A 13,628-nucleotide genomic window follows, 5' to 3' on the forward strand; every position below is an offset into this window, starting at 1 on the left:
TTTTCCCCTGCCTGACTATTCAACCCTTAAGGGCAGGGCCTGTTTTGTTCTTTGTTTCTGTTCCAGTCTCCATGGGACCAGCACATAGTAGGCATCCAATAAGGGTTTACTGCAGACCTCACTCTGTCTTTCTGACCCAGACGTGTACCCTCCCCTGCTCTGGGAAGGCCGGGCTGTCTGTGCGGGAGGGAAGCCTGCGCTGGTCATCATGGTGACCACTGCCTGTGACAACGAGCAGGCCGTCTGTCTTCAGTGAGCTTTGAGACATGAGAGATAAGGAAACATGTTCTCAGGGAAGGTAAAAAACCCAATTTACGTCAAGGCTACCCCAGACCTTTCTTCTGAGAGTGACCTGTATCCCAGCTGCCTACTTGACCTCTCTGTTTAGCAGTAACAGAACTTGATCTCACCCACCTTCCCGGTTTCCTCCTCCTCCTTTGTTCCTGTCTCATTTCGCTGCACCTGCGTCTGCTCAGTTGCTAAGCCTGAACCCAAGCAGCTCTTTCTGATATCTCTCTTCGTCTCCCTAAGAGCAGTCCTTCAGCAGTTTAAGCCATTTCATTTCCAAAACAAATCTCCAGCCCTTCACTTCTCTGCCTCTGCCACCACCACGTGGCCAAGTAACTCACCCCCTCCCGTGTGGACGTGCGCCATGGCACCCTCAAGGGCCTCCTCACTTCTTCTCGCTCCCACTCCAAGTCCCTTCTCCACTCAGCAGCCAGAGTGACCTTTTAAAAACATGAACTGTATCATAGCACGTTCCGGGACATCTCCATGGCTCCCCGCTGCATTTAGCATAAAATGTAAAAGTCTTAATGTGATGCCTTTGTGGTCTCGCCCCATCTTACCCCTCCTCTGCCCTGCTTTAGCCTCCTAAGCACTGCAAGCTCTCCCTCCTCTGGGTCTTCCTCGTTAATGTTTCCAGTGCTAGGAATACTCTTCCACACTTTATGCGACCAGCTCCTATCCACCCTTTAGGAGAAGCCCTCCTAACAGTTGTGTGGTGTAGATCACTCTCTTTAGTTGCTTTGTACTTCCCCCTTGACTTCCCTTTCTAGCACCTGTCACATTGGTAATCATTCATTCCGTTATTTGGGTCTTATCTAAGGTCCTCCCCCGTTGACCATAAGCCCCCCGTGAAGGCAAGGAAACATATATATTTTGTCCCTGCGTGCCCCCCACCCAGGACCTAGCCAGTGCCTGGCATGTAGTCAGGACTCGTAAATATTTACTCGATTCATGAGTTTCTAAGTTTTGTTCTTTTAAAATGGTGACTTGATCCCAGGTATTTGGTTTCAGGCCTTTACTCTGCTGAAATCCTGTCCTCTTTTCTCACAGGTCTTGGATGTGCTGGATCTGTGTGTGGTTGTTCTGCAGTCCCACAAGAACCAGCTCCTTCCCCTGGCTCATCAGGCCTGGCCCTCGCTCGTGCACCGACTCACCAACGATGATCCCCTGGCGGTGCTCAGAGCCTTCAAGGTACCGCACTGATGCCCCACCACCGTCCGTCATGGGGATGGAGGGGAGTGAGCACAGAACTCAGCAGTGTCTTCTGAGATTGGTTCTCTTTTTATCTGATTGTGACCTACTATACCTTGAAAGAAGTATAGAAAAATAAGAAAAGCACAAAGGAAAAAATAAAAGTTAGTTTCCTTTTGAATTTGAAGCAGAGTAGATGAACGGGGCCACCGGTATTCACTGAGCACCTCCGCTGCACTAGGCAGCATGCTTGGTGCTTCTCCACTCATGAGCTCATCTCCTTACCACACCTTGCAAGGAAGATACTAGTATCCCCATTTTTGACAGAGGAGGAAACAAGCCCAGAGAAGTTAAGGAATTTTCTCAAGATCACACAGTAAGTGATAGAACCTGAATCTGCGAGTTCACACCCAGGCGTAAGAGTCAAGGTGAAGAGGCCAAGGTTCTAGCAATGGGCATCCTCTGTCCAGCCGAGCAACTCTGGACAAAGCTCAGGACCATCTCTCCCACTTTTCTAATAGTTGTTGTTGTCAAGGATAAAATGGGACTATTTGGTGAAAAGCTTTGAAAAGTTAAAAGCCCTCTGTGTATGTAAGGTATTATTCTCCTTGACTTAGTTTGGCTTATATTAGCACACATATTTTGGTTTATTTATTTATATCCTTCCTTGTTCTAAAAAGCACTTAAGGCAAGTTACAGAGGTACATTTACCATAGCAAGCGGACATAAATTAGAAGTGGGTGAGCAAGATAAGGCAAAGAAAAAAGATGTGTAGGGATATAAAATGAAGCCAGGAATGCAACATACTTGGCAAAAGTCTTTTGTTTCTGTAAGATTCTTCAGCTTATACTGGACCAAAATGCAAGCTTACATTTAAAACACATAAAATTGTTAATATTTTTTTCCAAAGCAAAATACATAAAATGACACACACATAGACACACGTGCATGTGTTGAGGGCATGGGGGGAGAGGGAAGGCGGGAGGCTGGGAGAGAGGAGAAGGAAGGAGGTCTTGCTAAATCTTACTCAGATGTGCTGTTTTCCTTTATGAAAATTAATAGGTTATCTGAAATGACAGAAAGTATAAAAAAATGAAAAAATAAAAAGATACGTGCACTGTAACTGAGGCTGCTTGTCCACTCCCAGACCCATCAGTGACCCTTGAGGTCCGTAAGGCCTTGTGCAGTCCAGCTGAGGGCCCTGAAATAAGTGCCTTATTCTCTAACAAAGTCGGCAAATGCTCTCTGTGCTGGATATGCCTTGCTTACCAATTTTTAAAGAAATTCTTATTATCCTGTATACTCAGTCTTGTGCAGCGGGGCAAAACGTTTCAATATGTTCTGCTAGAGAAAGTTTAAAACGAGACATGCAGAGACTGCGTGTTGTGAAAGATGGAGTGAGGGTGATGTACATAAGAGATTGTGCCATGGCAAAGAAGGAACTCTGACTCGGCTCTGCCCACTGGGGACCCTGCCCTGACCCAGCCAAGGACCTCAGCCAGCCACTGCCCTCCCAGTGCCTGCACGTGGCAGCCGCTGAGCTGGGCTTCAGCTGCTGGGCCTGTTTATGTTTGCTCAGCTAGCTAGAGTTTCCTCAAGAGATGTTAGGAAGATTCAAGAGATGGTCTGTGTGAACCGCTTTAAGCTCTTTTTTTTTTTTTAACAAAAAAGGGCGGAAAATCCAGGTATTAATCATATTATTCATCCAACCCAAGATTCCTTTGAGTTATTCTCCGTGTAATCTGTATTTATGGATAGAAGCAGCCATGCCTCGGGAGCAGAGACCTCCGAATTCATAACTGTCAGAATCACAAACCACAGGCAAGGAATTAACAGCAATAATTCTGTGTTTTTTCAAGCAGAGACCTAGATGAAACTGAATTAGCAAACATTCTTTTAGCACTCTCTCTGCCTTGGCAATGTTCAGTCACTGGGTTGGGGGCTGTTTCCGCAGGTTTTGCGTACCCTGGGAGGCAAGTGTGGCGATTTTCTAAGGAGCCGGTTCTGCAAAGACGTCCTGCCAAAGCTGACTGGCTCTTTAGTCGGCCAGGCTCCCATCAGTGCCAGGGCTGGCCCAGTTTACTGCCACACGCTGGCCTTCAAGTTGCAGCTAGCGGTCTTGCAGGGCCTGGGCCCCCTCTGTGAGAGACTGGACCTAGGTAGGTATCAGCCAGTCTCGCGTGGACACACACACTGTGCTCTCTGTCTCACCCCCACCCTTGCCCGCTTCACTTAACCGTGCTCCTCTCATCTCCCTTCCCGTGCACATCCTTCCGTCTCACTCCGGCCTCATTTATCCATTTACTTTGCTGTGTTTTTTGACTTGGGGAAGGAGTACAGAGCCCACAGCATCTTGCCTAGCTTTCCCAGTTTCATCAGACAGCAGTTGGTTACTGCTCATCCCCAATGAAGACTGAGGGCCAACGCTTGTTTTGTTTTTCCTCTCTGCAGGTGAGGGTGACCTGAATAAAGTGGCTGATGCCTGCTTGATTTACCTCAGTGCCAAACAGCCCGTGAAATTACAAGAGGCTGCCAGGAGGTACGTCTGCTTGATCACCCGCATCTCTTTACGTTTGTCCTAAATTATAGATGATTTGCTAATGGCGAGCAGAGTTGAGGCAGCTCTGTTCTTTTCTCTTCTCTCTCTTCTTGCCAGGTTAAGATGATTTCTTTAACTATGCCAACATCTAGAGGTGGTATTTTTACTAGACGCGTTTCTCTTTGAAAGTAACCTTTCCCTCTGCTGCAGCATCAGCAACAACTCCAAAGGGGCCAAAAGCAAAAAGACGATGCCCTGGAGGGGACAAAGCACTCTCCTGGTCAGAGGGTGATCGGCTTCTAGGCCCTGCTCTTCTGGTGACCAGGTGACCCTGGCATCTCTCTCTTAGCTTCCTCATCCACAAAGCGAAAGCATTGGGTTATTGATCTAGCAAACCTTGGCTCCACAGAGTGTCTTAGTGGGCGTCAGGTGCCATGAACCCTCACAAATTGTATGCAGAATTGTGTGTGTGCAAGCAGACATGGCCGGGTGTTTTTCTAGACAGAGTCCACATCATTCATCCGATTATAATAGGAGTCTGTGAACCAAGAAACGTTCCAGACCACTGGAGTAATGATTTAAAGGGCCTTTCCAACTTTGAAATTATGTGATTCTAATTTTCAGGAGTTTTGCTTATTAGGGAATAGCTATACCACCTCTAATGGAAGAAGCTATGACTGATTCCTGAAGGATATTTATCAAAAGCTAAAACTCTGAGCACAGGAGCATTCCCCAGACTTGAGACCCAAAATGCACCCTGACCCCCTTTTCCCCAGTTCTCCTTCTAGCCGGGAGCAGCCTGCGTCCTGGAACTGCCATCCCTGGACGTCTGCAGCTGGGGCGAAAGCCGGCCCGTCTGGCCTGGCACTGCCTGCTGCTCTGGGCCCTGCAGCTCCACCTCCCCAGGCAAAGAAACAGTCCCTCCCACTTCATCAGCTCTGCAGACGTGTCCCTGATCTTCCTTGGTGGGGTAGGCGTCATCTCGCTCCCTGAAGGGCTAAAAGGCTGCTCTGACTGTGAAATGAGGAAAGCCGACTTGCTCCCTTATAAACCTTGCACTCTCTGGGAGTGATGGAAATAGCTCTTTGAATTGATATATTATCCTGTGCAGTTTTCTGCTCTTGATTTCCCCAGTTCCCTTTTTTCTTTCTGTCCCTTTCCTGTCACATCCCCTAGGCCCAAAATCAGTCATGGTTTCTCAAGCACAGGGGTGCATCCCAGCCAGATTCTTGTCCCCAGACATTCTTATGCCTTAAAGAACCAACTTAGGATGAAAATAGTCCTCCCCCAGGCAGTGTCCCTGAAGCTAACTGTGCTACGATTTAAAGTACGACTCACAAGCACGATGAATCCATCTTGAAGCAAATTCTTCTGGGTGCCTGTTACAACCAAGGGTTCCAAAGATCTGCTTTTCTCATTCCCTGTCCCATTGTACTTTTCCTACACCTGCCCCGTACCCATCCTTCAAGTTGAGACCCGTCAAACAAGCTAATATTCACAATTCATTATCTTTTCATTTCTGATTTTCTTTTTTTTGCCACTGAAAGCAGTTAAACCCTAATCAGACCTTGCTGACTCGAGTTGGAGCTCCAGGTGTCTCCAGAGGAGGAGATTGCAGCCAGACGGGCTGGCTGCTGTGCCTTTGTTTGCTCCACTGCTTTCCACTTGGGGTTGAGTCAGATGACCTCCCTCTGATGGGCAGGCAGGGAGGAAGTGCAAGGTTGATTGCTTCACGTATACATCATCTGCAAACTTATTTTGAAATCAGGGGAAGAAATATCTGTGTTGTCCTTGATCTGGAGGTGATTTGGCATCTTGATTCAGAAATTAACAAGCTCTCTAAATGGGAGAAGAAGCCTGAGACAATAGGAAACCTGGTCTCTTTGTGAGTCTCATTACAGAGCGAAGAGAGGGAGATGGGTGGGCCGATTAGTATGAAAACAGTCAGACCTCCAGGGACTAATGAATGAGGTCCCCTGCGTGAGACAGAGTCCCCAGCTCAGCAAATGGCCACACATCCATCCAGTTGTTTGTCCTTCATTCTTCTCTTTCCTTCACACCCTGCATCCATTCCAGAAGTGAAGCCTGTCTACCTAACTTGGGAAATCTCTCTTAAAACTGTCCGCTTCTCTTCATCTGCAAGCTGCCAGGCCAGGCCAGGTCACCCTCATCTCTTACCTGATCCCCTGCAGAAACCTTCTCCCCACCCCCTGCTTCCACACAGCCATCAGTGACACCCGCACCCCCTTAGGCAGGGGAGAAGAGAAGGCTGTGTGTTCTTTGCTGGGGCCCAAGCCAGAGGGTTACAAATACTTAAGCTTCAGCTCTTATTCAAAAGAACTAATAAAAGCCAGAGCCATCCAGAGATGCCCTGATTCCCTCAAAGGTAGTGATTTTCCGACCCTGGGAGGATGACTGCTTGCTTTGGATGTGGCAGGCCTGGTGAGGAAACCTGTGAGGGCAGGTCGCTGCTCTGAGGCCTCCTGTATTCTCAAAGAGGTGGATGAGCAACTGTGTCTGTAGGTCTGGCGGGTGGGGGTTGGAACCTCTGCAAGGCAGCCTCCCTCGTGTTTGAATGAAGGCAAACTCGGCCCCTCCTTGAAAGTTCCTCTTTGTGTGCATGATGGTTGGCTTTTTCCTCCCTCCTGTTTGCTTCTCCTGGCTCCAAAGAATGGCCAAGCCTGTGTTTGCTTTTTTAATTTGTCATATTAAATATAGCCTTTGTGGCAGGCTTTTACATCCAGGCTGTAAACTCTAGAAATGGAAATTGATCAGGGGGTGGTTGATATAACCGAGGCTGTAAATGCTAAGAACGGAGATGCCATTCCAGTTTAATGCTTTTATCTAGCGAATGTGCCTTGTAAGGAGGGACATAAATCTTGCAACTTGGTTAGGGGCCAGGGTTGGGGGATGGGGAGGGTGGTGAGGGGGTAAGAACAGGGTATAACTTTGCTGTTTGTTACCACCAGGTGTCACTGTTAACTGGCTATGCAAGAAAAAATACCAGCTCCCCCAAAATCCACCTAGTTAAATGACTTCAGTGGAGAACAAATGAGAAAACCGTATTTGGGGAGGGGTCGGCATATCACGAGCTGTAAATAAGGCTGAGCCCTGAGAATAAGCACTGGATTACAAGATAACAGGTTATATCAGCCACGCCCCCCTCTCAGCCTTGGCAAACTTAGCTGACATAAATTCTCCAGTGGCCCTGGAAGCCTCTGAGATACCTCCCGGCATGCAGTGGGCCTCCACAGTTCTGTGCCTTTCTGGCCATGGAGGTTTTCCTTCCTGCACATGAGAGGAATGTGAGATGAGAGCACATTCCCCAAATTTCTGTGTTTTTCCTTCCAAACAGTACATGCTCTCAGCATGGTTCAACTCAGCTCCATTAAAGCCACACTCCTTGGGCCTCTCTCTGAGCAGCCTCTGAGGCTCCCTGCCTTTTGCATAAATCAGTCAGTCAGTCTTCCACCCTGGGGCTAAACGGAACAAAACTAGGCAATATCTATTTTTTAAAAGTTGAAAGTCCGTGCCCAACAATGGAGGAACAATGCTTTTAGGCCACTTGGTTTCCACCCCCCAGTCCTGCCTCCACCTGTCAACCCCAGAACCCAGGTGGAGATGCAGGGTGCCAGCAGGTAGTGAGCAGCCAGTGCGCCTCCTGGTTGTGCAGGTGCCAGATCCTGTGGTTCTCGATGTGTGTGGTGGGGAAGGGAGAGGGGCCTCCCATCTTCCTCTCCTAGCCGTTGTATAGACGGGTAAAGGGCATCAGTCTTGGAGGTGGACAAACCTAGGTGCACATCTTACTGGCTCTGTGACCCTAAGCAGATGACTTCGTTTCCTTGCACCTCATGTCCTTCCTCTATAAACTGGGTTTGGTGATAACACCTTCCTCCAGAATCATTGTGTGGATGAATAGCATTACTATGTAAGAGAGTCCTCTCTGCATTCATTCGTTCTGCTCATTGGCTGAGGAGCTGCTGTGTGCCCAGCACTGTTCTAGGCACTGAAAATAGAGGGGAGCAGGAGAGAGGAGGCCTCTGCCCTCGTGGTGCTTATGTTTTGGAGTTATATTTACATGTGTATGCACAGCTGGATGGGAGATATATAAATTTGCCAAATATATGATGTATTATGTGTATGTTACACATACGCATCTACGCTTGGGCATGGCATTTCTTGTTGGAAGCCTGCTTCCTTTTGACTGAAATCTGAACTGGGGTTTTCACTTCAGAAGGATCTTTTTCATGTTAATTGTTCCACCTCCCCCTACTGCCTTTTGCCTGAGAAGCCAGGACCAAAAGTTTGAAGGTGCGTTTACTGACTGACTTCCCTGCTTTCTTTCTAGCAGTAGGCTCCCAGCCCATCAAAAACCCAGCCGCTGCCTTCAAACTCTGGACGAACTCAGGCTGGCAGAGGCTCATTCATTTCATCCCCGCCGGAGCCCCGGCGCCTCTCGTTACCCACACGTGGGCCTATTATATTTGAACAGATCAGGAGCCACGGAGGTGATCCGTTGGTTCAGCTAAGCTTGAAATTAGTAGCTCATCCCCTTAAATGGCACGGGCAGTTTGTTTGAGCTTGGGCTGCAAAGCCATTTCCCCCTCGGACTGTGCCCAGCATGGAGATGAGGGCACTCCTAATATTTTCCCTTTTGACATTTGATTAATAGTGGACAAATCCAAACCCAAGTAGTTAGCTTTCCTATTATCCCTCCTTTGACGGTCATTTCTGCTTTTCTTTTCAAGGCTCGTTGTTCTAAAAATACACTCAGATCTGAAGCTGTTCACTGGGCATGTATAGGCATGATTTCCTGTGTCAAAGATAAGGGACATCTGCCATGCAGATTACAAACAAAGTAGATTGCTGGGTTTCAGAGCTGAAGGCAGGGACCTCTGTGCTACTGAAATCAAGTGCAACCAATCCTTCGCCTGCTTCCTCGATGTTGTCATGTGGTTGATAATCGGCCAGGGTCGTCCATTTCACCACCCCGTGGGAAAGCCGAGTGTGGGGCATGCATGCGTTTGCTCGTGTGTGCCATGCTGGGTCAGGAACCACGGTGCTCTTGACGGGAGATCGAGCCTGGTAGCTGCCTGCATGAAGTGGATTTCAGGTATCAGAAGCCTTGGCGGACCACAGGGTAGTCACTTCATCCCTTTGCGGGGTTTGTGGTCTGTCCTGAACACCTAAGAGGCAGAAGTCAATGTCGATGATCTCAGTACCAAGTAAAGTAGCCAGGGACGTGGCCTCAATTGTCTTATTATATGTGTATTTATTTAAAAGATGCTTTAGAGTCTCTTATTAGGCAAGTACTGTATTGAGAGTTCAAAAGTGAAGACCAAGGTAGAGTTGGCCTTACATCACTGCTAAGTAGTGGTATAACCTTGGGCAAATTAATTTCCTCCTCAAAGTCTCAGTTTCCTCATCTATAAGACTTAGGATAAGCATATCTATTTTTTCTACCTAGTTAGATTATTACAAAGATTCAGTGAAGTTATACATATTAGTCTTTAGCACAAAGTGTCAGCCCAGAGGTCAAAAGTCAGTAGTAATTGTCATCATTATTTAAACTTCCTCCTTATTCCAAAAAAGACCTAGAGCATCTTGCAAACTTAAATGTATGCAACAAGGCAAATAAGAAGTGAAGACATCTTTTAAGGGAAAAATAATAAGAGGACAAACAAGGTGAAGGCAGGGTTGAGGTTAATATATAAAATGCAGGCTTTGAACTCTTCACCTCTGCTAGAGATGAGCCTGCAGCGTGGCTCTGGGCCTCCTAACAGGCAAGGCAAAGAGGGAAACGCATCTGCTGTGCAACTTCCAGTCGTTACTGAAATAAGAAAAGAAAGCTTTCAGAGGAAGCGCAGCTCTGGAATTCCCTTGGTACTGAACCCTGAGAAAATCTCCCCGTGGGTCATCTCAGAAGAACACTAGGTACCATTGTGACTGATTATTCCTAACGTCCTTGCAGTGAACACAGAAGTACATTTCCTAGAGCTGCTTCTTACGGCTCCATCAGTGGAGGCTGCTGGCTTAGTGCCAAAGCGTGGGTTACAGGAAAACAGTTCAGAGGGTGATGGGGAGGGGGCTGCAAAACAGATAGGCTGCCACGAAGATGTCTTTATCTGCAAGGGTGTGACTCTTTCAGGGAACACCAGGAAACACGGCAAGTGGCCTGAGAGTGCAGGCAGCCGGGGCCACTTTGAGATCTGCACCTAGCAGCGCTGTCATCGTGGGATCTAGGCCGGCGGTGGAGCCTGGAGTGGGGAGAGCTGGCCAGATGGAAAGAGCTGCTTTTAAATTCTGCCCCCATGGGATTTAAACCCTTCTCAGTTCTGGCTTATTTTTGAATTGTCGGTAACAGATTGGGCCTCTCAGTGCCATATCTTTTTAAATATGCACAAAGCAATGGAGTCATTCCACTGCATCTATGACACTTTGTCTTGTGGTACTTTAGGGACTCGATTAGCATCATAAGCTTCCACTGGTGTTTGTGGTTTTAAGTCCTGTCCCCATTGCATTTAAATATTTTTAATATCGGCCTCTGTGTGAGTGTGTGGGTTGGTGATCAATAGATGAATGACTGTGAACAGGTAAATATGGTTAAGTCGAACGAGGATGTGTAGCTGCAAAGGTAATTGGTAGTATTTATTTGGAGAGTAAATCGTTGCTTCAAGTCATAATCCTCCATTTCCAACATTTAGAAACAAAAAACGGCCTCCGTGCAGGGGAAGATAGCTAAATTGAATAGCAAGAAAGGACAGGCTTGAAATACTGGTTAACCAATGAACCGAGACCCATTAGAGTAAATTACCGCGTATGGAAGCATTGCCCCATTGCTTGCTGGCTCGGACACGTCGACACCCGGAGCATCTGTTTATTTAAAAGGGAACACACAGCCTCACGTATAGCATCAGCATGTACGGCGTCATGGGAGAAGAGATGGTCAGAGAAAAGAAGAGTGTGGAGGCTGTTCTGCCAGAAAGGGAACAAAAGGGAAGCCAAAGTAACTTTGCGGATGTGCCTGCTTTCCAGCAAGTGAGTTTATCCTCCGATTGCATTTAGTTGTGCCCACGTAGAGACAGCCTGTATCGTGTCCCTAAGGAGACACCCTGAATAACTTCTTTAGACGCCCCAGATAAATAAATAAATAAACATCACAAAGCCCCAAGTTCTTTACCACTGGCGTTTACGCAGACAGCTCATGAGAGCATTTTATAAATCCAGAGAGAGACAAGGAGTAGCAGATCCCTCAAGCAAGTAATTGACAGAGAAAGAATAGCCTGTCACCCTGGAGAGCTGGGAGCTCTGAATTTCAGTTACAGTTTATTTAGCTTTGCTGGGCCTCGATTGGCTGACGGTTTTCTAGAGCTCCCCTTGAGCAGATGTTATCTAGCCTAAGAAGGTGAGGATACACTCTGTAATATTTGCGTCTTCTACAGAGGGGTGTCTTTTTGCTTCTGCCACGTTTGGGGAGGAAGGGCCCATGATCCAGCCCCCATGCTCGAGAACTGCGGAGCAGTGTTGGAGCTGGGAGGGGCTTAGAACCAATCTCACTGATGTACAGAGAAGTGACTTGCCAGGTCCCCACCTCAGGAGTCCTTCCCCAGCTCCGGCCCACCTGTGACTTGAGCCTGCCCCTCTTCACGTTGTATCGTGGGCTTCTGTGGTCAGTCTGTCCTCGCCGCCAGACAGGGAACCCTGAGGCCAGCGCCTTTGTCCATCCATCTTTGTGTCCCACGCACCTGACACAGTGCCTGGGCTGGACCAGGTGCCAGTAAACATTAGATGAACCACACCGAGATGGGACCAGACCCAGCCAACCAGATTCGAGCAGCACACTTCCCAGCTCTGCAGGCGACCTCACTCCCAGCTTTGTCACTCAGAGCACCTGATATTGATCATAAAGAAATGAATCGCTTCTGTTGGTTTGGTGTCTGGAGTTTATTAGGTACTTACTGATACCCGTCAATTGTAGATGGGGCCGAAGTGCAGGGAAATGGCTGCCTGCATGAAGTGAAATTCAATAAAACCCCATTTTAAGTGAAAAATCAGTATAAACACCAGGCTTCTTTGCCATGGAAACAGAGGTTGCTTAGAAACTGCCTAACAGCGAGTTCTAAATTTTTTAAAGTCAAGTTATCATTTAAGCTACACGGCCCTACAGGTTATTGAGAGATAATCACTCGCCTCAGGACACTCGGAGGCAGGAGGCACAGCCGAGTGCCGCCCGGAACTCTGGGGACCAGATAATCTCTTGATAACTGTGCTCCCTGGAGCCACTGATTCGGGCCTGGGGGAAGGAGAAAGAAATTTTTGTTCAGGAGTTAAATGGTGTACATATTTTTTTTAGAGTGTTTCTCTTTGGGTTTGAAAAAAGATGGAGTTGGCCATTTGGCATGTTCAACAGCCATCTCAGCCATGGCTCAAGATGTATTGGGAACATTTTCCAGGCAGTTACGCCAATCACTTCAAAGCAGAGGTCTCCTCTTTGTCTTTTGTCTCTCGATTATGCAAAAGGACACTTTCAAGATCTTCAGCTTTCTGCCCTTCACTGTCTGGGAGCCCCTCTCCCCAGCTCAGGAAGGGCAGGACCTGGCCCTGAGACAGAGCGACACTGGAGTTTGGAGCAAAGCTGGGCCACTGAGTGCTCAGACAGCACCTCCTGGGTCTTGGGCTTAGCTCCCAGGGCCTCAAAGTGAACATGGGTCCAGGTTCATAATTGGTCGGTGTTTAGAGTTCAGCAGGTCACGTGCCTTTTGCCAAGCAAGAGCACAGCTATGCCTGCGAGCCACCTGGTTGCGTGGCACGGCATTTGCTGCCAGCCTCAAGCATGCAGAGGGCAAAGACTATTACATTCATTTCTTCCTGAAAATAATGGGCAAAATTACAACCCCAGTGGCTGAGAATTGGGACCCCCTACCAAGTCAGTATGAAGGAAATTATGACTGAAACAAAAGACAAATGTTCTGCCCTTTTCAGAGCATCTGAGAATTTTCCATGGTGTGGCAGTGCCGCCAGGGTTGGTAGTGATAATTATTCCTTAGACACACACACACACTTTCTGGAAGGAACAGTGTTTTCATTATACACTTCAAAGTGTTTTCCTGCAACCTCATCTCCTTGGAGCCTCAGAACAAACCTGTGAGGAGGGTGGGGCAGGTGTGATTATTTTCCTTTGGAGAAAGAGGAAGCATGTTCACAGAGGCAAAATAATTTGCTCCCAGCCGCAGAGGTGGGAGAAGAAACTTGCGTTGCTGCCTGCCATCCTGGGGCTTCTACCTCTTTAAGAGCTCAGAAATGAGACCCAAAATAATTCTTCCAAGAGTTTGGCTCTGGCTTACTAAAAGAAGATGAACTTTGCACATGATTCTTCCTTTGCCTCTCTGTTAGCATTTTATTTAGGGATCTCGAAGGGCAAAGAGAGCTGCTTCCTTCCTTTTCCTTTCCTGCCAATGAATACAACACCCGCATTTGGCAAGTTAAAAAAGACACCAAAAATGAACACTGCAATATTTCCACGCTGCCGTGTAAGTCAGAGCAGAGCTGTGACTGAACTGGGCCGCGGCTCCACTTTACTGGGTGTTGCCCAGATCAAAATACTCCTTGA

The 13,628-nt window shown here is 47.7% G+C and overlaps 1 protein-coding gene across 3 annotated transcripts in view; it reads left to right on the plus strand.

Moving 5' to 3' along the window:
* The window catches only part of TTI1 (TELO2 interacting protein 1), a 45,980-nt gene that overhangs the window by 29,127 nt on the left and 3,225 nt on the right, over nucleotides 1–13,628 (plus strand). For 2 of the 3 annotated variants that reach the window (XM_057703239.1, XM_057703240.1), the window contains exons 5-7: nucleotides 1,339–1,479; nucleotides 3,434–3,638; nucleotides 3,931–4,018. In XM_057703239.1, the coding sequence (XP_057559222.1) occupies nucleotides 1,339–1,479; nucleotides 3,434–3,638; nucleotides 3,931–4,018 (434 nt within the window). Of the gene's footprint in view, nucleotides 1–1,338; nucleotides 1,480–3,433; nucleotides 3,639–3,930; nucleotides 4,019–10,166; nucleotides 11,296–13,628 lie in introns of those variants that run through there. The other variant, XM_057703241.1, reaches the window with a different exon arrangement.

Source organism: Hippopotamus amphibius, chromosome 12, assembly GCF_030028045.1.
Source record: "Hippopotamus amphibius kiboko isolate mHipAmp2 chromosome 12, mHipAmp2.hap2, whole genome shotgun sequence".
Classification (NCBI taxonomy): Eukaryota; Metazoa; Chordata; class Mammalia; order Artiodactyla; family Hippopotamidae; genus Hippopotamus; species Hippopotamus amphibius.